The sequence below is a fragment of the Panthera onca genome, chromosome F1 (genome assembly GCF_046562875.1).
Source record: "Panthera onca isolate mPanOnc1 chromosome F1, mPanOnc1 haplotype 2, whole genome shotgun sequence".
In the NCBI taxonomy this organism is placed as follows: Eukaryota; Metazoa; Chordata; class Mammalia; order Carnivora; family Felidae; genus Panthera; species Panthera onca.
The window spans coordinates 71,915,166-71,937,291 of record NC_138355.1 but is presented as its reverse complement, the minus strand read 5'-3'; the positions used below and the strand labels follow the sequence as shown (position 1 = coordinate 71,937,291).

Below are 22,126 nucleotides of genomic sequence, written 5' to 3'. Positions count from 1 at the left end.
CAGACAGGGACTCCTGGAGGCCGGGCTGGGCCTCCCCGCTCAGACAGGGGCTCCAGGGAACTAGCGCCCTGCCTGCTCCCTCAGACAGGGGCTCCAGGAGACTGGGGCCATGCCTCCCCCACTCAGACAGGAGCTCCTGGAGGTCAGGGCCATGCCTCCCCACTCAGACAGGGGCTCCAGGGGACTGGGGCCATGCCTCCCCCCTCAGACAGGGGCTCCAGGAGGTCAGGCCGGACCTCCCCCTCAGACAAGGAGTCCTGGAGGCCGGGCCGTGTCTCCCCGCTCAGACAGGGGCTCCTGGAGGCTGGGCTGTGCCTTCCCCTTCAGACAGGGGCTCCTGAAGGTCAGGGCCATGCCTCCCCTCTCAGACAACGGCTCCTGGAGGTCGGGCCATGCCTCCCCCCTCAGACAGGGGCTCCTGGAGGTCAGGGCCATGTCTCCCCACACAGACAGGGGCTCCAGGGGACTAGGGCCATGCCTCCCCCCTCAGACAGGGGCTCCTGGAGACTGGGGCTGTATCTCTCACCCTAAATGGATGGTCCCCGATGTAGGACGCACAGCAGATGCCCAAATCCATGAACTAAAGAATTCCAGGACACATTTATGGGGTTGCTTTATTCTCTTCCCTCACAGCTGTTGGTTGCACACACATGTGGGTACACACAGACTCACTGGGCAGAGCTCTCCATCCGCTCCCGGACAGGCCCCTGCGGTGGAGGCGGCCACACATCTGCTAGTAGAGGCTGTGCTGGGCGCAGTAGTGGGCACACTGCTGCCGGTGGTAGTGCAGGTGGTAGTCCCTCACCAGACGGCCCAGGACGAAGAGGAACTCATCAAAGCAGATCTGGTTGTCCTTGTTCTTGTCTGCAGCCCGGAACAACTCTGAGATGTAGTAGGGCTCCTTCCGGCCCTGAGGAGGGGCAGAGGGTCACCCATCAACCCAGGCACATGGCCCACAGCAAAGGGCCGTGCCTCCACTGCCTGCGTGGCACCATGGCATGGCCCAGCCACAAGAGGCTTGCAGCAAACAGCCCATCACTCGGGCAGAGGCCAGGGCACCCTATGCTATGGAATCAGGCTAAGAGGCGGAGACATGGCAGGCACCTCAGCTAGCTGGCCCCAGGGCTGTGTGGGTTGACAGTGCAGCCTGGGCACCACTGGCTGGCTGACCGCCTGGCTGCTGGGCAAAGCTGAGCGGCCTGGCACCTCCTGACTTGTCTGCCCAGCTGCCCTGGCAGCCTCCCTGCAGAGGCCACCAGTCCAGGAGCTTTGGGATGGAAGGCTGTGCCCCTGCTTCACACTGGGAGCTCCTCCAGGCAGAGCCCACCTGCCCCTCATGTCTGCACCTCCAGCACTATCGCAGGGCCACCAGGGGGTGGGATCAGATGTGTGCATGCTGTGGCGTCTGCTTAGGACTTAGGACTTATTTATGACACTTAGCCTGTGTCCCCTGCAGAAAGTGCAGAATAAGGGGAAAGAACATCATGGGCCCTGAGGTGTCCAGCATGTCCCAGAGCAGGTGGCCCTGAGGGATGAAGATCGGAGACAGAATAGGGGAGGAACAAATGCACGTGGGGTTGAAGGGGCAGCGAGAAAGAAGGCCAGGGTCAGTGTGCAGTGCGGTGAGAAGACAGGGACGAGAACAGAGTCCTGGGCAGGGCCTGTGGAGCATGTTCCAGCAGGGTTTGGCTGGTGGGTGTGGAGACTCAGAGTGGAGTCCTTGGAAAGCCTACAGGGAAGAAACCTGTTGCATCTGTCAGCAGCTGGGGGCCCGGAGGGTGGCCCTCATCTCCATGGGGAGCTCCATACCCTCTGTTTCCCCTGCCGCCCACCACCATCTAATTCACCTAATCTTATCTCCACAAAATTGGTTGATCCCAAAACTGAAGGCTTCCTGCTAGGGCAGGCTCTCCCTGGCTTCCTTCACCTCAGCCCCCCTGGTCTAATGTCTGTCCCTGGGGGCCCTTAACCTGGGGCGGGGCAGGGGCGGGGGTGCTGTGAGCATCGGACCCAGCCCCATGGGCTACAGACAGTTGGCCCTGGAAAGAAAGTCACCCTAGTCCCCTCTGTGACCCTCACAGCTACACTCCAGTAAACTGAGGGCAGGATTCTCCTCTGATGTTTCCCAAAGGTAGGTAAGGGGGAGACGCTCAGTGAACAAAGGACCGTTGCTTTTGGAATGTAGTGCCCTTCAGGGCATGGACCTGAAGTCCACTGGAGGTGACAGTCCAGAGACCCCTCCAGGCATGGCGCTGAGGGCAGAGGACATTACCCCACAGACACTCCTGCCAGCCTTGCAGCCCCCAAGACACTTGGTAATCACAGACTCTGATAATGGAGAAGACGAGCAGGCCTGAGAGGGTTTCTGAGCCCCAGGCTGGTCCGAGAGCCTCTGTTAGCCCTTCAGACAGCAGCTGGAAGGGGAGATTACATTCCCTACCCCCACCTGGCTTCTGCCCAAACTGTCCTCCCCCAAGCACAGGGACAAGGGAGGTTTGTGCCAGTACCCAGAAGGGGCTGAGGCTAAAAGGGCAGGTTTGGGGCAGGATCTCTGACTGAATGGGGCTTCAGGCAGAGGAAAGATCAGCACCTATTCTCTCAGGAAACAGGATGAGCAGAGAAATAAACAGGTTGGGTTGGGACTAAGTCTCAGGGATTAGGGCTGAAGTGGGGCCAGGCAGGAAGTTTCAGGAGAGGGAGGGAAGGGAAATAAAGCTGGCAGATCCTGCCCTCCCAACTCCCTCCTCCTCCTCCCCTAAGTAGGAATTCTCTTGGGAGGTAACTCCATGTATCTACACCCTCACTACTCGCTTCCAACCCCACAACCAACCCTATACTTCATCCCCACCTGACCCCAGACCCCACACACCAGGCTCTCCATGAAGCGGGGTACATTGTCCATAAGCAGAGCCTTCAACTCCTCCAGGGACAGGGTCTCCACGTCTCCCTCCCGGGCTGCATACTGGTGGTAGCAGTGGATGATTTGGAAGAGGGATTCCTCCACTGGTGTGCCTGTCATGGCGGCTGGGCCGTGGCCAGGACAGGGAGAACTGGAGATGTAGTGCTGGAGGCTCTGGGGACAGTGGAGAAGCTGAGGAGAGAGCGGCCCCATGACAGACAGGCACTTCCTCCAAGAATCTTCTGCCCTCTCATTCTGTCCACCTCCTTTCACTCCAGCTGATCCCTTTTGCAAATGTGGCTCAGAGTTCCTGCCTCAAAGGAAGTTGTGCTGTGAGCACTCAGGACAGGGGTCTGTCCTTTCCTTGAGACAGTGGGCTTCCTGAAGACAGGAGCGTGTTCTCTGCCCCTAGACCCTACTCTCAACTTAGGAGTCACCCAAAATCAAAAGTGAAAAGAATCTAGACTCTTTGGTGCAAGACAGTACTAGACTACTTCATAGCACAAATGAAATATTAAAATTATACCACCCAGAACGCCCAGCCCTGCTCAGGTATTATTGTTTTCCTTTCTCGGTTGAATGTAGAGACAACACAAGGATGCCCACCTTTGTTCTGACCACCGCCTTGCTGCATGACCCTCTAAAGGGGTCTACTAGTCATCCACATGGTCCCTTCTGCCCTGAGTTGGGTTGGCCAGCAATGGGGCAAGCAAGGGCACCCACAGCCACCCCTTGTCACCCCACAGCACCGACCCCGGTGCTTTACACACAGATGAGGTACCCACAATCTCCCCCTCCACACATCCTACAAAGATGAGACCCCTGTTTTCAGGAGGCAGGTTATCCCATCAGCTCAGTGGTCCCCTCCAGATTCTGTGCAGGTAAGAATCAACAACTGCTGGTTCTGACTCTTATGAAGCCAGCCAAACACTAGATAGAGCCTTTTATACAGAGTATCCATGTAATCCTAATGAAGCAGGCATCATTTCCCCCATTTTCCTGAGGAAGAAGTGAAATCCAGAGATGTTAAGTAAATTTCCCAAAATCACACAACTGATCCACCTGGAACAAGATTCAAACCAATTGGGGGACCACAATTACCCTGTTGGGATATCCATCAACTGTACACATTCTCCAAAACAGGTAAGCCATCCATTTCTGCTTTCTCGGACCTGCACAGACCCAGAACCATCCACCCCACCTCCACTACTCTCTTGGGAGAAGTGCTGACCTGTGCAGTTGGGACAGGGTTGCTCTGAATCCACAGTGCTGGTCTCTGGTTTATCCCAGAGATTCCCCAGCGCTCAGGCAGGATGCATTTGTGTGAACAGGGGCCCAACCACCAAGTCCTATATTCTGCCCATCCTTGGTGCTTCTAATTATGGCAGCCAGTGTCATGACTCTTCACAGATTCTTCAACAGCACGACTGAGCCTTAATTGCATTCCTGAGATGATATCACATGACACTTGCTTCCTACAATTAAGTCAACCAGTTTCAGGGACACACCTTCCTTCAGAGCCTGATCTGAAGCATCTCAGAATCACAAGTCACAATGTCCATACCTCAGAGCCCATCCTTCTGGCTCCTGGGCTTGGGTGGGGTCAAACCACAACTTAAATACATCTTCCTCAGGTGTCCTCCCTCAATTACTGAGTCACCGGACTCCACAGTCATTAAGCATATTAATTCATCCAACAAATATTTCTTGAGTGGCCACAGTGTGCCTGGACCTTGTTAGGTAATGTGAGTATGACATGGGGCCAAGCCACAGGGTGGGGGTGAGTGGAGGGGACAGAGTCTCACACTGGCATGATCCACTGTGAACAATACAGGCCTGGTGGCATGAATGGTGCCCCCAGGAAGAGACACTTTCTGCCTGGAGAAGAGTTGAGGAAGATTCAATACAGAGCTGATTTTGAATTGGGACTTGAAGAAAAGATTCAATTGCATGGAGAAGCAGTCTCTGGGACAGAGGAAACAGCAAAAACAAAGGCTTAGGGGTGTGAAAGAGAGAGGCTGGAGGCTGCTCAGAGGCTGCTCAGAGTCCACAGGGCAGATAATGAGCACAGGGACAAAACAAGGCTGGAGAGGCAAGACAGAGGCAACACAAAGGGGCCTGTGTGCCAAACCAGGCCTGCACTGCATCCTGTGCACAGAAAGAAGCTGAGAGGATTTTCAGTGATTGGGTGATGGGTGGGAAGTGAGAAAGAAATGGTAGGAACAGTTTTATTGTAAGAAATAACCACAATGTGGAAGTAAACTTACCCTAAGGGGGCTCCATATAAGTGCCACCTGGGCCCTTGAGGGACAGGTGAATTCCCTTGGCCCAGGGCACACCTTCTTTCAGCCCATCTCAGCCCCGCTCTCTCCTGGGAGGGGCCACACCGGCTGGTGAATACACCTCCCAGAAAGGGGGGCCAAAGGACAGGCGATTGAACCAGAGATTAAGCCCCACATCACAGAAGGTTTGAGAGAGGATAGGGAAAGATGTAAGCCAAAATCTTTTTCAGATTGCAGGGTGAGACTTCATCTATACAACATAGTGATTTCTCCAGTAAATAGTGGTTCACCAAAACACTTTCATGTTTCCAAAGTAAAAACAGGGCTCAAATTTCTAAAATGTAAAATGATATGGAAATGTCAACCTAGAATCATAGAGCTTTTATTGAATACTTTTATTTTAGCCATCACTGGGGTGCCTGGGTGGCTTAGTCGGTTGAGCGTCCAACTTCAGCTCAGGTCATGATCTTGCAGTCTGTGAGTTCAAGCCCCGCGCTGGGCCCTGTTCTGACAGCTCAGAGCCTGGAGCCTGTTTCAGATTCCATGTCTCCCTCTCTCTCTGCCCCTCTCCCACTCATGCTCTGTCTCTCTCACTCTCAAAAATGAATAAATGTTAAAAATATATATTTTAGCCATCACTGTCCTGAGAATTTATCCCAAGAAAGTAATTAAACAGATATTAAAAAGCAATAGATAGTAAAAGGTTTACCACTGCATTATCTGCAACCAAGAAACAAAATAAAAATAAAAACCTTGAAACCACCTAACTAACAAATTTGGCATGCCAATATATCCTTGGACATTCACTGGATAATGATTTGTCACTCAAAAAGGATTCCATTTTTATCGTTTTTTTAATTTAATTTCTTTTTTAAATTTACATCCAAGTTAGTTAGCATATAGTGCAACAATGATTTCAGGAGTAGATTCCTTAATGCTCCTTACCCATTTAGCCCATCCGCCCTCCCACAACCCCTCCATCAACCCTCAGTTTGTTCTCCATATTTATGAGTCTCTTCTGTTTTGTCCCCCTCCCTGTTTTTATATTATTTTTGTTTCCCTTCACTTATGTTCATCTGTTTTGTTTCTTAAAGTCCTCATATGAGTGAAGTCATATGATATTTGTCTTTCTCTGACTGACTAATTTTGCTTAGCATAATATCCTCTAGTTCCATCTATATAGTTGCAAATGGCAAGATTTCATTCTTTTTGATTGCCAAGTAATACTCCATTGTGTATATATACCACATCTTCTTTATCCATTCTGCATCAGTAGACATTTGGGCTCTTTCCATACTTTGGTTATTGTTGATAGTGCTGCTATAAACATTGGGGTGCATGTGTCCCTTTGAAACAGCATACCTGTATCAAAAGGGATTCCATTTTTAACCCATAGCTTGTTTGGAGGGAGGGGTCATATTGCACCCCTCTTCACCTTGCCTTTCACTCAAGCTGGGACACAATGACTCCCCAGACCATCCCAATGCACAGTGATGACCTCCTTCCACAACTGTGCTATAACTAGCCTTTTCACTCAATGCTAGACTGAGGGCATCTTCTCACCCACTTAATCAATACTGGACTGATTTTTAATGAGTATATAGTGGTCATTTGTTTGCATGTATCAAAATTCGTTTTTTTAATCCATTATTAGTAGACGTTTAAATTACTTTAGATTTATACATTTCAATCAACTCTTCCTTAATAATGATATTTCTTCAGAATTTTGCCATGTGTGTTAGGTGCTGGGGAGAAGGGGGACAGAAATGAATTTATACTCCCTTCCCCTGCCAGAGTTGCTGCTCTGCACTGTACCCCACCTCCTACAGACCAGAGCTGCCACTCACTTCCCAAATACAAGCCCCCAAGTTCCCAGCTCCGTAGCTGCCTCCCCACACCCATGCCTAGACACAGGTGTCACTCCTGCACCAAGTACACCCATATGGAGACCCATGACTTCCTTCTGTTGTGGGGGGGAGGGAAGGAGAACAGGAGTACCCCAACAACCTTCCCCACCCTAATATAAAAGTCACTAGACACTTTCACAGTATTACATTAACCTATATCTGTCCATATATTTACCTTTACCTGTGAGATTTATGCTTTCCAATGCTATCATATTTCTGTTTAGTGAGTTTTCATTTCAATTTGAAGAACTGTCTTAAGCATTTTTTGCAAATTTAGTGATGAGCTCCCTATTTTGACTAGGAAAACAAAGAAGAAAAACCCAGGACCTATGGCTTCATGAGTGAATTATACCAAACATTCAAATTCATACCAATGCTTCTTAAACTCTTTCAAAAAAAATAGAAGAGGAAGGAACACTTCCAAACTCATTTAATGAAGCCAACATCACCTGATACCAAAACTAGGCAAAGACACTAAAGAAAAACTATAGGCAAATATTCTTAATGAACATACATGTAAAAATCCTTAATAAAATCCTAGCAAACTGAATTCAACAGCACATTAAAAGGATCATGCACCATGACTAAGTGGGATTTATCCCAAGGATGTGAGGATAGTTCAACATACGCAAATCAATCAAGGTGTTATAACACGTTAACAAAATGAAAGAAAAAATGCATAATTATCTGGATAGATGCAGAAAAGGAAACTGACAAAGTTCAGCACCACTTCATGATTAAAGCTCAACAAAACAGGTGCAAAAGGATCTTAACACCATATATGAAAAGCTTACAGGTAACTTCATCATCAGTGGGGGAGAAAAACTGAGATTTCCCTCCAGGATATAGCACAAGACAAAGACACATACTCTTGCTGGTGCTGGAAGTCCTAGTAAAGAAACTAGACAAAAAAAGAAAGAAAGAAAGAAAGAAAGAAAGAAAGAAAGAAAGAAAATTATCTCTGTTTGCAGATGACATGATCATACATAGAAAACTCTAAAAACTAAACAACAATAAACCTGTTATAAATAATAAATTCAATAAGGTTGCAGAATACAGAATAAACATACAAAAATCAATGTGTTATGTACACAACAACAAACTATCCAAAAGAGAAATTAAGAAAACAATCTCATTTACAATAGCAAGAAAAAGAATAAAATGCTTAGGAAATAACTTACTCAAAGAGTTGAAAATTATGAAAATATTGATGAAGCAAATTTAAAAGGACACAGATAAGTGGAAAGACATCCTATGTCCATATGTTGGGATAATTAATGTTAAAGTGTCCATACTACCTGCAGTTATCCATAAATTCAATGAAATCCTTATCAAAATCCCTATGGCATTTTTTACAGAAATAGAAAATAATCCTAAAATTCATATGGAACTACAAAAGACTGAATAGCCAAAGAAATCTTGGGCAAAAAAACAAAGCTAGGGGCATCACACTTGCTGATTTCACAATTCATTACAAAACTATGGTAATCAAAACAGTATGGTATTGACATAAAACAAAAATATAGACCAGTAGAACAGAATAGAGAACCCGGAATAAATCCACACATATAAGATCAATTGATCTTTGCTAAGAGTGCTGAAATAAGTAAAGGATAGTCTCTTCAAGAAATGGTGCTGGGAAAACTGGATGCAGAAGAATGAAGGTGGCCCCTGGTCTCACACCATACACAAAAATCAACTCAAAATGGAGTAAAGACTTGAATAGAAGACCTGAAACCATAAAACTACTAAAGAAAAACATAGAAGAAAAGTTTCTTGACATTGGTCTGGGCAATAATTTTTTGGATGTGGAGACCAAAAGCACAGCCAACAAAAGCAAAAATAGACAAATGAGATTACATTAAATTAAAAGCTCTGCACAGCAAAGAAAGCAATCAACAAGTTAAAAGGCAACCAACAGAATGGGAGAAAATATTTGCAAACTATATATTTGATATCCAGAATATATAAGGAAGTCATACAACTCAATAACAAAAAATATTTTTAATGGGCAAAGAATCTGAATAGACATTTCTCAAAGGAAGACATACAAATAACCAACAGATATATGAAAAAGTGTTCAGCTTCACTAATCATCAGGGAAATGTAAATCAAAACCACAATGATAGGGAGCCTGGGTGGCTCAGTTGGTTGAGCGTCTGACTCGATTTCAGCTCAGGTCGTGATCTCACGGTTCATGAGTTCAAGCCCCGCATCAGGCTCTGAACTGACAGTGCAGAGCCTGCTTGAGATTCTCTTTCTCTCCCTCTCTCTGCCCCTTCTGCACTCTCTCAAAATAAATAAACTTTTTTTTTAACTTTTTTTTAACATTTATACATTTTTGAAAGGTAGACAGAGACAGAGTGCGAATGGGGAAGGGGCAGAGAGAGAGAGGGAGACATAGAAACAGGAGCAGGCTCCAGGCTCCAAGCTACCAGCACAGAGCCCGACGCGGGGCTCGAACTCACAGACCGCAAGATCATGACCTGAGCCGAAGTCAGCCACTTAACTGACTGAGCCACCCAGGCGCCCCTAAATAAACTTTTTTTTAAAAAATTAAAAGACAAAATGATATACAATTTCATACTTGTTACAATGAGTATATTCAGAAAAACAATAAATAGCAAATGTTAGCAAGGATGTGGAGAAAAGTGAATCCTTGTATACTGTTGGTGGGAATGTAAATTGGTACACGCATTAGGGAAAAAAGTATGGAGGTTCCTCAAAAAATTAGAAATAGGAGGTTAAAATGGTGGAGGAATAGGGAGACCCTACATTTGCCTCATCCCTTGAACATAGCTAGATAAATGACAAATCATTCTGAGCACCCAAGAAATGTATCTGAAGTCTGAGAAAACAAACTGCACACAGCTAAAGTTAAAAAAAAAAAAAATGACACATCATGTAAGGTAGGAGCTGCAGAGAGTTGATTTGGGGGACAGAAGAGCTGTGGGTGCTTCAGAGGAGAGGGAGCCCTGATCATGGAGAGAGAAAGAAATACAGACAGTGAAAACATGTGCAGGAGATTGCATAAGGAAAACTCTTCCCCAAAACCATTGACTGGGAAAGAGCAAGGAGCTGAATCTTTTAGCTAAACTGCACAATTGTAGAAGCAAGAGAGCACAAAGTCTGAAGTTTTAGAGGTTCGCCATGGCCAGGGTCACCCCTGGTGGGCTTAGCGGTGCTCTGGTGGGGAAGGAGAGTGAAGATTCAGGGGGTGGGCAGCAAGTTCTAAGGATCCTCTGGGTCACACAGGGAGAAAGAGTTTTCCTTCTTGGAGTACATTTGGGAGAGTTGTCATGGCCTCTCTAGGGACAAAAGACCTGTTTGGCACCACTGAACTGCCCCATTCATTAACATAGGAATGGGGACACCAGCTAAGGGTGATGAGCCTTAGTGCCAGAGTTTTGCTGCACTTCACCATAAATTCCAACCCACTGCATGGTTCCACTACTGTTTTCTGGGACAAGCACCAGTCACAGCACAGGGACACCTTCCACAGAGGATCAACGCAGGCTCATGCCACATGGATTTCTAGGATTTGGAGTTTTGAAACCCAGTCATGAGCCTAAGATAAAACACAGGAGTGCTGTGCTGCCTGGCAGGTGGATGGCTCAGATGCAGGCAGGGTGAAGGCAGGAATGTGACAGAAGCTGGGGACACAGGAGGGGTGATTGTTTGCTCTTCTCTGAGGGCTTCCTGAGGAGTGGCAGGCGTCAGTTCCCTGCTCCAGGGATGAGAGAGAAGGGTGATACCATTTCCACCCCCACCCTTGGACCATCAACACTAACCAACTTCAGTGACCAAAATAGCACCGGCCAGTGGAGGCAAGACCACTTACACCAATCCCACCTCCCTGCACCCTGCAGGGTGCATCTCCACTAGGGCAAGTCTGCCTGAGAATCAGCACAGGAGGCTCCACCCCAGAAGACCAGCACAAAACTCTCACCTGCACCAAGTCTGCTGATCATAGAGGGTTACAAAGCTTCAGCTCTAGAGGAAATAAGATATAGCTTCCTTTGTCCCCCCCCCCCCTTTGGCTTTGTCTTATGGGATACAGAAAAAGCTAATTTTTTTATTTGTTTTTCATTTTTCATTTTTAAATTTTTTATTTATTTATATACATATATGTGTGTGTATATATATATGTATATATGTATATATATACATATATACATATAGTGTACCTCTTCTTAATAAAGCCATTACTCTCAGGAGCAAGATTACGACAGACTCTCCTAACAGTCACACACCCAAAAAAATAGTGACCCATACAAAATGACAAGATAGAGGAATTTAACCCAAAAGAAAGAACAGGAACAAGTTACAGCTAGGGATTTAATCAATACAGATGCATTAATCAAGTAAGATGTCTGAACCGGAATTTACAACAATAATCATAAGGATATTACTGGGCTTGAGAAAAGCATAGAAGACACCAGAGAATCCCTTACTGCAGATAAAAGAACTAAAAACTAGTCAGGCTGAAATAAAAAACCCTAAAACCAAGTGGATGCAATGACAATGAGGATGGAGAAAGCAGAGGAACAAATCAGTGATATAGAAGATAAAATTATGAAAAAATAATGAAAAGGGAGAGGGAAAGAGGTATAGGATTGAGAATGTAGTCTTAAGGAACTCAGTGACTTCTTAAAGCATAATACCATTCATATAATAGGAGTCCCAGAAGAAGAGAAAGGAAAAGGAGCAGGTTTATTTCAGCAAATTGTAGCTGAAAACTTCCTTAATCTGGGGAAGGAAACAGACATCAAAATCCAAGAAGCACAGAGAACTCCCATCAAATTCAGCAAAAGCCGGCCATCACCAAGACATATCATAGTCAAATTCACAAAATACACAGACAGGGAAAGAATCTGCGGGCCACCTGGGTGGCTCAGTCGGTTAGTTGTCCGACTTTGGCTCAGGTCATGATCTCATGGTTCTTTGGTTCAAGCCGCATATCAGGCTCTGTGCTGGCAGCTCAGAGCCTGGAGCCTGTTTTGGATTCTGTGTTTCCCTCTCTTTCTCTGCATCTCTCTGCATCTCTCTCTCTCTCTCTCTCTCTCTCTCTCCCTCAAATAAATAAACGTTAAAAAGGTAAAACAAAATAATCTGAAAGCAGCAAGGGAAAAAAAGTCCTTAACCTATAAGAGAAAAGAGATAAGGTTTGCAGCAGATCTATGCACTGAAACTTAGCAGGCCAGAAGGGAGTGGCATGATATATTCATGATGAATGGGGAATATATGCAGCCAAGAATACTTTATCCAGCAAGGCTATCATCAGAATAGAAGGAGAGATAGAAATAAAGAGTTTCCAGGAAAAACAAAAACTAAAGCAGTTCATGACCACTAAACCAGCCCTGCAAGAAATATTAAAAGGAACTCTTCGGGGAGGGGGGAGGGGAGGGGACCAAAAAGCAACAAAGACTAGAAAGTAACAGAGAACATCACCAGAAATACCAACTTTATAGGTAACACAATAGCAGTAAATTCATATCTATCAATAATCACTGTGAATGTAAATGGACTATTTAGTCCAATCATTTAGCTCCAGTCAAAAGACTTAGGGCATCAGAATGGATTTAAAAAAGAAAAAACAAAACTCATCTATATGCTGCCTACAAGATACATATTTTTGACCTAAAGACACCTGCAGATTGAAAGTGAGAGGATGGGGGGGGCGCCTGGGTGGCGCCCAACTTTGGCTTAGGTCATGATCTCGTGGTTTATGGGTTCAAGCCCCACATCGGGCTCTGTACTGACGGCCCAGAGCCCATATCTTGGAGCCTGCTTCAGATTCTGTGTCTCCCTCTCTCTCTGCCCCTCCCCCACTCGCATTCTGTCTCTGTCTCTCAAAAATGAATAAATGTTAAAAAAAAAATTTTAGGGGCACCTGGGTGGCTCAGTTGGTTAGGCGTCCGACTTCAGCTCAGGTCATGATCTCACATGATCTCATGGTCTGTGGGTTCGAGCCCCATGTCAGGCTCTGTGCTGACAGCTCAGAGCCTGGAGCCTGCTTCAGATTCTGTGTCTCCCTCTCTCTGCCCCTCCCCTGCTCATGCTCTGTTTCTCTCTGTCTCAAAAATAAATAAAAACATTTAAAAAAAATTTTTAAAGAAAGTGAGGGGATGGAAAACCATCTATCATGCTAACGAACTCCAAAAGAAATCCAGAGTAGCCATAGTTAAATCAGACAAACTATATTTTAAAACAAAGACTGAAACAAGAGATGAAGAAGGGCATTGTATAATTAAAGGATCTATCCATCAGGACCTAACAATTATAAATATTTATGCCCACAACTTGAAAGCACCCAAATATATATCAATTAATAACAAACATAAAGAAACCCATTGATAATAATACAATAATGGTAGAGGGCTTTAACACCACACTTAATAGCAATGGACAGATCATCTAAGCAGAAAATCAAAAAGGTAACGATGGCTTTGAATGACACACTGTGCCAGATGGACTTAACAGATATATTCAGAACATTTCATCCTAAAGCACACATTCTTTTCAACTGCACATGGAACATTCTCCAGAATGGATCATATTGGGTCACAAATCAGCCTTCAACAAGTACAAAAAGATGGAGATCATTCCATGCATATTTTCAGACCGCAACACTATGAAAGTTGAAGTCAACCCCAAGAAAAAAATTGGAAATACCACAAATACATAGAGATTAAAGAATACCCTACTAAAAAATGAATGGGTTAACCAGGAAATTAAAGAACTTTTAAACATGCATGGAAGCAAATGAAAATGAAAACATGACAGTCCAAAACACTTGAGATGCAACAAAGGCAGTCTTAAGAGGGAAGTATATTGCAATACAGGTCTATCTCAAGAAGCAAAAAAAAAGTCTCAAATACACAACCTAACCTTACACCTTAAGGAGCTAGAAAAGGAAGAGCAAATAAAGCCTAAAGCCAGCAGAAGAAGGAAAAGAATAAAGATTAGAGCAGAAATAAATGATATAGAAATAAACAAACAAAAAAAACACAGTAAAACAGATCAACAAAACTAAGAGCTGGTTCTTTGAAATAATTCATAAAATTGATAAGCCCCTAGCCAGACTCATCAAAAAGAAAAGAGAAAGGACCCAATAAATAAAATCATGAATCAAAGAGAAGAGATCACAACCAACACCACGGAAATACAATCAATTATAAGAGAATATTATGAAAAATTACATGTCAACAAAGTAGGCAATCTGGAAGAAATGGATAAATTCCTAGAAACATACAAACTACTAAAAACTGAAGCAGGAAAAAATAGAAAATTTGAACAGACCCTAAACAGCAAAGAAATTGAATCAGTAATTAAAAATCTCCCAGCAAACAAAAGCCCAGGACCAGATGGCTTCCCCAGGGAATTCTACCAGATATTTAAGAAAAGTTAATACCTACTTTTCTCAAAGTGTTCCAAAAAATAGAAATGTTCCAAAAAATAGAATGTTCCAAATAAATACAAAAAATAGAAATGTTCCCAAAAAAATAATAAAATGTTCCAAAAAATAGAAAAAATAGAAACTTCCAAACTCCTTCTACGAGGCCAGCATTACCTTGATTCCAAAACCAAAGACCCCACTAAAAAAAATTTATAGGCCAATATCCCTGATGAACATGGATGCAAAAATTTTCAACAAGATACTAACAAATTGAAACCAACAGTACTTTAAAAGAACTATTCACCACAATCCAGTGGGATTTATTCCTGGCCTCCAGGGGTGGTTTGATAGTTGCAAATCCATCAACATGATACACCACATTAATAAAAGAAAGGATAAGAACCATATGATTCTCTCAATAGATGTAGAAAAAGCATTTGACAAAATACAGCATCAACTCTTGATAAAAATCCTCAACAAAGTAGGTATAGATGGAACATACCTGAACATCATAAAATCCATATATGAAAGACCCACAGCTAGTATCATCCTCAAGAGGAAAACTGAGAGCTTTTCCTCTATGGTCATGAACAAGACAGGAATGTCCACTCTCACCATTTCTATTTAAAATCTCACTGGAAGTCTTAGCCTCAGAAATCAAACAGCGAAAAGAAAAAAAAAAGCATCCAAATCAGCAAGGAAGAAGTCAAGCTTTCACTATTTGCAGACGACATGATATTCTATGTCGATAACCCAAAGACTCCACAAAAAATTGCCAGAACTAATACATGAATTCAGCAAAGTCACAGGATATAAAATCAATCTACCGAAATCTGTTGCATTTCTATACACCAATAATGAAGCACCAGAAAAAGAAATCAAGGAATCAATCCCATTTACAGTTGCACCAAAAACAATAAGATATCTAGGAATAAACATAACTAAAGAGGTAAAAGATCTATAGTCTGAAAACTATAGAACACTTATGAAAGAAACTGAAGAGGGAACAAAGAAATGGGAAAACATTCCATGTTCATGGATTGGTAGAACAAACATTGTTAAAATGTCAATACCACCCAAAGCAATCTACACATTTAATGCAATCTCTATCAAAATACCACCAGCATTTTTCACAGAGCTAGAACAGTCCTAAAATTTGTATGGAACACAAAATAAACTGAATAGCCAAAGCAATCCTGAAAAAGAAAAGCAAAGATGGAGACATCATGATTCTAGACTTCAAGCTATATTATAAAACTGTAGTCATCAAGACAGTATGGTACTGGCACAAAAACAGACACACAGATCAATGGAACAGAATAGAAAACCCAGAAATGGACCCACAACTGTATGGTCCACTAATCTTTGACAAAGCAGGAAAGAATATCCAATGGAAAAAAGATAGTCTCTTCAACAAATGGTGTTGGGGAAACTGGACAGCGACATGCAGAAAAACAAACCTGGACCACTTTCTTACACCATACTCAAAAATAAACTTAAAATGGATGAAAGACCTAAATGTGAGCCAGAAAACCATCAAAATCCTGGAGAAGAACACAAGCAGCAACCTCTTTGACCTCAACTGTAACAACTTCTTACTAGACACATTGCCAAAGGCTAGGGAAGCAAAAGCAAACATGAACTATGGGGACCTCATTAAGGTAAAAAGCTTCTGCACAGTGAAGGAAACAATCAACAAAACTAAAAGGCAGCCTACAGAATGGGAGAAGATAATTTCAAATGACATATCTGATAAAGGGTTAATATCCAAAATCTGTAAAGAATTTATCAAACTCAACACCAAAAAACAAATAATCCAGTTAAGAAATGGGCAGAAGACGTGAGCAGACATTTTTCCAAAGAAGACTTCCAGATGGCTAACAGATACATGAAAAGATGCTCAACATCTCTCACCATCAGGGAAATACAAATCAAAATCACACTGAGATACCACCTCACACCTGTCAGAATGGCTAAAATTAACAACACAGGAAACAACAGATGTTGGCGAGGATGTGGAGAAAGGGGAGCCCTCTTGCACTGCTGGTGGGAATGCAAACTGGTGCAGCCACTCTGGAAAACAGTACGGAGGTTCCTCAAAAAGTTAAAAATAAAACTGAAACCAAGAGTCAGTCGCTTAACTCACTGAGCCACCCAGGCGCCCCTAAAAAAAGAAATATTTAAAAAATAATACTAATATAAAATACCTTTCAAGAACAAAAAGAAAATTGGCAATAGAATTACCTTATGATCCAGCAATCTCACTTCTGAGTATACATCCAAAAGAAATGAAATCAGAAGCGCCTGGGTGGCTCAGTCAGTTGAGTGTCCGACTTCAGCTCAGGTCATGATCTCACAGCTTGTGGGTTCAAGCCCCGTGTTGGGCTCTGTGTTGACAGCTCAGACCCTGGAGCCTGCTTCGGATTCTGTATCTCCCTCTGTCTCTCTGCCCCTCCCCTGCTTGTGCTCTGTGTGTGTGTCTCTCTCTCAAAGATAAATAAACATTAAAAAAAAATTTTTTAATGAAATCAAGACCTCAAGGAGATAATCTGTACTCCCATATTCTTTTCAATGTTATTTAATAATAGCCAAGATATGGAAACAACCTAACTTTCCACTTAAGGATAAATGGATAAAGAAATTGTGGCATGTATGTACAATGGAGTATTATTTAGCCATAAAAAGGAAAGCCTGCCATTTTCAATATGAGTGAACCTGGTAGACATTATGCTAAGTGAAACAAGACAGATAAAGACAAAGCGATGCTGCATGATCTCACTAGATGTAGTGACATTGAGCTCAGAAAAACAGTAGAAAGGTGGTTACCAAGGGCTAGCGGTAGGGTGAAATGGGGAAATGTTGGTCAAGGGATACAGAGTTTTGGTTATGCAAAATGAATAAATACTGAAGATCTAATGTAAAACAAAGTGGCTAAGGTTAATAATTTATTGTATACTTGTAATTTGATAAGAGAGTAGATCATAAGCATTCTCACTACATAAAAAAATATAATTATATGAGGTGACTAATATGTTAATTAGCTTGATCATAATACACAATGTATTAAGTATAATCATCAAATTATACACCTTAAGTATATACAGTTATTAACTGTCAAATACTTTTCAATCTAATGAAAGAATGATGCCCTGCCTTATAGAAGATTATAGTCTGGAGGTAGAAGCAGACACCTACACAAAATGTAAAGGTAACGTATCTAGAAAAGAACCACAAGTTTAGTGCCAAAGCCACACCCCTACGGTAACCAGAGCACAGTCCTAGCCCTCACCTCGGTCCCATTGTGAAGACCAGCCATTGAAAGCGACACCTTGTAGCAGCCACAAGCTACTGCAGCAAAGGACTCTAGTTAGCTTGAGAAAGACTCACTGGAAAGTGGCTCTGCAGCCCAAGACCTCAAGAGAACATTAGGTTGGGGTGGGGGGGAGCAGGATTCAAACAATTACTTTAAAAAGTAAAGAAACATGGCCACTTTGACACCGAAGATGAAGAATCAGGTTATAATAGTTAAATGTTGAGGCTCCATCTGGGATTTTTACCAGTTCTCCTTCCTATTTTACAGATGTGTTTTATCTTTATGATTAGAGCCAACTGATATCATAGTCAATGGCCTCACTGATTGATATCTGGAACCAGTAGTGATGGTCTATGCTTGAAGACTGGTTACTAGATGCTTTAGAATCTTTAGGGAGAATGTTTAAAATGAAAAAGAAACAAAGTGTGGTATTATTGCATTTTCTGGACAACTTAATTTTTTGCCATATAAAAAATTAGAATAGTATCATAGTATGGGGAGTGCCGGGGCTGCTTCTGTAGGATGGGGAGCCTTCTGGAAACTGAGAAGATAAGCTTCCTCTGTGCTTAGCAAAGACTTCACACCTACCCATTCATCTTACCTGAATAACAATTGCTGATAAGGAGTCCAAGGAACAAGTTAAGGAACAAGCTCAAAGTGACTTAGATACTAAATGCAGAGGCATAATTCAAACCTAGACTGTCTAGCTCCACAGCACCTGTTCTCTTCTCTTTTTTAAACAGCTCTATTGAGATATCATTAACATATAAAAATTGCATATGTTTAAGGTATACAATTTGAAGGTTTGATATATGCATACATTGTAAAATGATCACATAATTGAGCTAATTAACATATCTGTCACCTCACATTACTACCACTGTGTGTGTGTGTGTGTGTGTGCGCGCGCGCGCGCGCGCGTGTGTGTGTGTGTGTGTGTGTGTGTGTGTGTGTGTGTTTGGGAAGATTTAAGATTTATCCTCCCAGCAGATGGCAAGTCTACAATACAGTTTTGTTAACGATCATCACCATGTGGTACATTAACCACATTATCTTGTCTCTGAATAACAGAATCCAGCTGGGTGAAAAGTCCTGCAGTTAGAGAATATTGCTGATACAAAGGCACCCACACATGATAGCCAGCCAGATATGTTCAAGAGACAGAAAGAAGACAGCCAGAATAATGTAAATCAAGAGCAGAGAGAGAGAGATAGGAGATTAGCTTAATTCTGTGAGGGAAGCAGAGGCCAGACCAAGGAAGACTTCACAAATTTGGAGTTTACTCTAAATGGGATGAGGAGCTGTTAAAAGATACTCCATGTTCATGGACCAGAAGACTCTGTTATTGCAAAGCTGTCAGTTCTCTCAAAACTTTCCATAGATTCAGCACAATCTCTGTCAAAATCCTAGTCAGGATTTTGGAGAAATTGACAAGGTAATTCTAAAAAGTATAGGGGATACAAAAGGCTCAGAATATCACAATTACGAAGAACAAGAGTTGGAGAAGTCACAGTACTAGATGTTGAGGTTTATAACAACAGCTACCACGGGGGGGGGGGGGGGGGGGCACAGAGGGCACAGAAACAAGAGCAACACACCTGCCAGTCCCACCCAGCTTGGCATCCCGCCACCCAATAAACGAGATGCTCAAGTCTCTGGTCCACAACAGATGGACCGAGCTCCAGTCAGAGCAGAACCAGAATCTTGGGAGACCTCAGGTCTGCACTCAGGGGCTGATATCAAGGGTGGGATTGTGTCCAAGCCTCCATAATGAAAGGGACATAACATCAGGGACCTGATCTGCCTAGACCTCCGTATGAAAAAGTCACTGAACTGTAATGGTTTTAACAGAAAGCAGCAGGCAGTGCTACCTTTCTCTTACTATCCCTGGGTACAAAGTTTCAAGATGGAAGAGAGAAAGAGAAGAATGATTGGTTAGACGGCATTTGCATCTGGATTCTGTCAGTAGATGAGCTAAAAGCAAAGGGGCTATGGCACAGAATTTTATTGTCAGCCTGAGCAAAAGCACTTGAAGGACAAGGCAGCTGGCCTTCAGTTTGGGGACTTAAATCAAAAACCAGGGGCGCCTGGGTGGCTCAGTTGGTTAAGTGCCCGGAGCCTGGAGCCTGCTTTGGATTCTATGTCTCCCTCTCTCTCTGCCCCTCCCCTGCTCAAGCTCTGTCTCTCTCTCTCTCTGTCTCTCTCCCAAAAGTAAATAAACATTAAAAATAAATAAATAAACAGACAAACAGAATTTAAAAGGCAACTACTGAATTGGAGGAGGTATTTGCAAATGACATATCTGATAAAGGGTTATTATCTGAAATATATAATGAACTTACACAACTCAATGCCCAAAAAAACAAATAATCCAATTTTAAAATGGGCAGAAGAAATAAATAGACATTTCTCCAAGGAAGACATACAGATGGCCAACAGACACATGAAAAAAGGTTAAACATCACTCATCAGGAAAATACAAATCAAAACTACAAAATCAAAAACACAAGAAACAACGTGTTGGCAAGGATTTGGAGAGAAAAAAACCCTCAAGCACTGTTGGTGGGAATGCAAACTGGTGCAGCCACTGTGGAAAACAGTATGTAGGTTCCTCAAAAAGTTACAAATAGAACAACAATATGATCCAGTAAACTTTCTAATGGGTATTTACCCAAAGTATACGAAAACACTAATTCAAAGGGACACATGCATCCCTAAGTTTGTAGCAGCATTATTTACAGTAGCCAAGTTATGGAAGCAGTCCAAGTGTCCATCAGTTGATGAATGGATAAAGAAGATGTAGTATATACATGTAAGGAGTATTATTCAGCCATAACAAAGAATGAAATTTTGCCATCTGCGATGACATGGATGGAGCCAGAGATCATAATGCTAAATGAAATAAATCAGTCAGAAAAAGATAAATACTATATGATTTCATCCATATGTGGAATTTAAGAAACAAAACAAATGGGCAAAGGGGAAAAAAAGAGAGAGGCAAACCAAGAAACAGACTTTCAACTATAGAGAATACACTGATGGTTACCAGGGAGGAACAGAGGTAGGGAGACAGGGGAAATAAGTGATGAGGGTTAAGGATGCACTTGTCATGATGAGCAGCAGGTGATGTGGGAGTATTGGATCACTATATTGTACACCTGAAACTAGTATAACATTGTATGTCAGCTATATGAGAATTCAAATTAAATTAAAATTTCAGGGGTGACTGGCTAGCTCAGAAAAGCATGTGACTTTTGATCCCGGGGACAAGCCCCACGTGAGGGTAGAGATTATTTAATATATAAAACTTTTTTAAAAATAAAAAATGTTAGGGGCTCCTGGGTGGCTCAATCAGTTAAGCATCCAACTTCAGCTCAGGTCATGATCTCACGGTTCATGGGTTCGAGCCCGGTGTCAGGCTCTGTGCTGACAGCTCAGAACCTGGATCCTGCTTTGAATTCTGTGTCTCCCTCTCTCTCTGCCCCTCCTCCACTTGCTCTCTGTCTCTCTCACTCAGAATGGACATTTAAAAAAAAAACTTTAAAAAATAAAAATTTTTAAAAACTAAATAAAAAAACACACATAAAAAGGGAACAAATCAATTTTTACTCTATCCCATTGACACCCCACACCCATCCACCAGAGTGAATAATTCAGAGGTCTGTGTTCTTTGGAGCTGGGAGATAATAGAAAATATATCATTGGTTTCTGCCCCCCCTCCCCCAGTGCTTGGCACAAAGCTCCTGAAACCCTTGTAATTTCCTGGGTGACAGGAGTGTCTATTGTTCTAATGAGGCAATTCTGGGTGGGTGCTTGGAGGACTCCCAGGTGGGGACTGGTCACCAGAAAGACCAAGCCCTGATTAGAAGCTTGAAATTTTCACCCCCCATCCCCATCCTCCAGAGAGGGTCTGGAAATTGAGTTAATAATCCACCATGCCTATGTGAGAAAGCCTCCATAAAATCCAAAACAATATGGGGTTCATAAGCTTCCAGGTGAGTAAACAGAGGGGTGTGCCTGGACAAAGCATGGGAGCTCCATGCCCCTTCCCACATACCTCGCCCTACACATCTCTCCATCTGGTTGTTCATCTGTATTCCTTACCATTTCCTTAATAAACTGGCAAGTGTAGGTGTTTCCCTGAGTTTTGTGAGCTCCTGTAGCAAATTATTCAAATCCAAAGGTGTAAGAGCTCAGGGGAAAGTCCAATTTGTTGGACAGAAGTTGTGAGTAACCTGGGTGCCTACTTCTTGTATTGGCATCTGAAGTGGAGGTGGGGCCAGTCCGGTGGGACTGAGCCCTTTGCCCATGGGATCTGATGCTGTC

General features: G+C 43.2%; 1 protein-coding gene across 2 annotated transcripts; it reads right to left on the bottom strand.

The window, feature by feature from the left end:
- Nucleotides 1–596: 596 nt before the first annotated feature.
- Nucleotides 597–22,086, bottom strand: LOC145713344 (protein S100-A15A). Of its 2 annotated transcripts, XM_081791846.1 has the most exons (3): nt 21,905–22,086; nt 2,870–3,073; nt 597–910 (listed from the first exon to the last, which is right to left on the bottom strand). In XM_081791846.1, the coding sequence occupies exons 1-3, from the start codon at nt 21,905–21,907 to the stop codon at nt 734–736; spliced, it is 384 nt and encodes a 127-aa protein (XP_081647972.1). In that variant the 5' UTR covers nt 21,908–22,086; the 3' UTR covers nt 597–733. The 2 variants fall into 2 exon arrangements, with proteins under 2 accessions (XP_081647972.1, XP_081647971.1); XM_081791845.1 differs by lacking the exon at nt 21,905–22,086 and having other exon boundaries at nt 2,870–3,207.
- Nucleotides 22,087–22,126: the final 40 nt, after the last annotated feature.

Coding starts and splice junctions, on each gene's coding strand:
- LOC145713344 (XM_081791845.1), bottom strand. CDS start 3,112: ATGGGGCCGCTCTCTCCTCAGCTTCTCCACTGTCCCCAGAGCCTCCAG. Junction 911..2,869: donor CCCGCTTCATGGAGAGCCTG/GTGTGTGGGGTC, acceptor GCCCCTCCTCAG/GGCCGGAAGGAGCCCTACTA.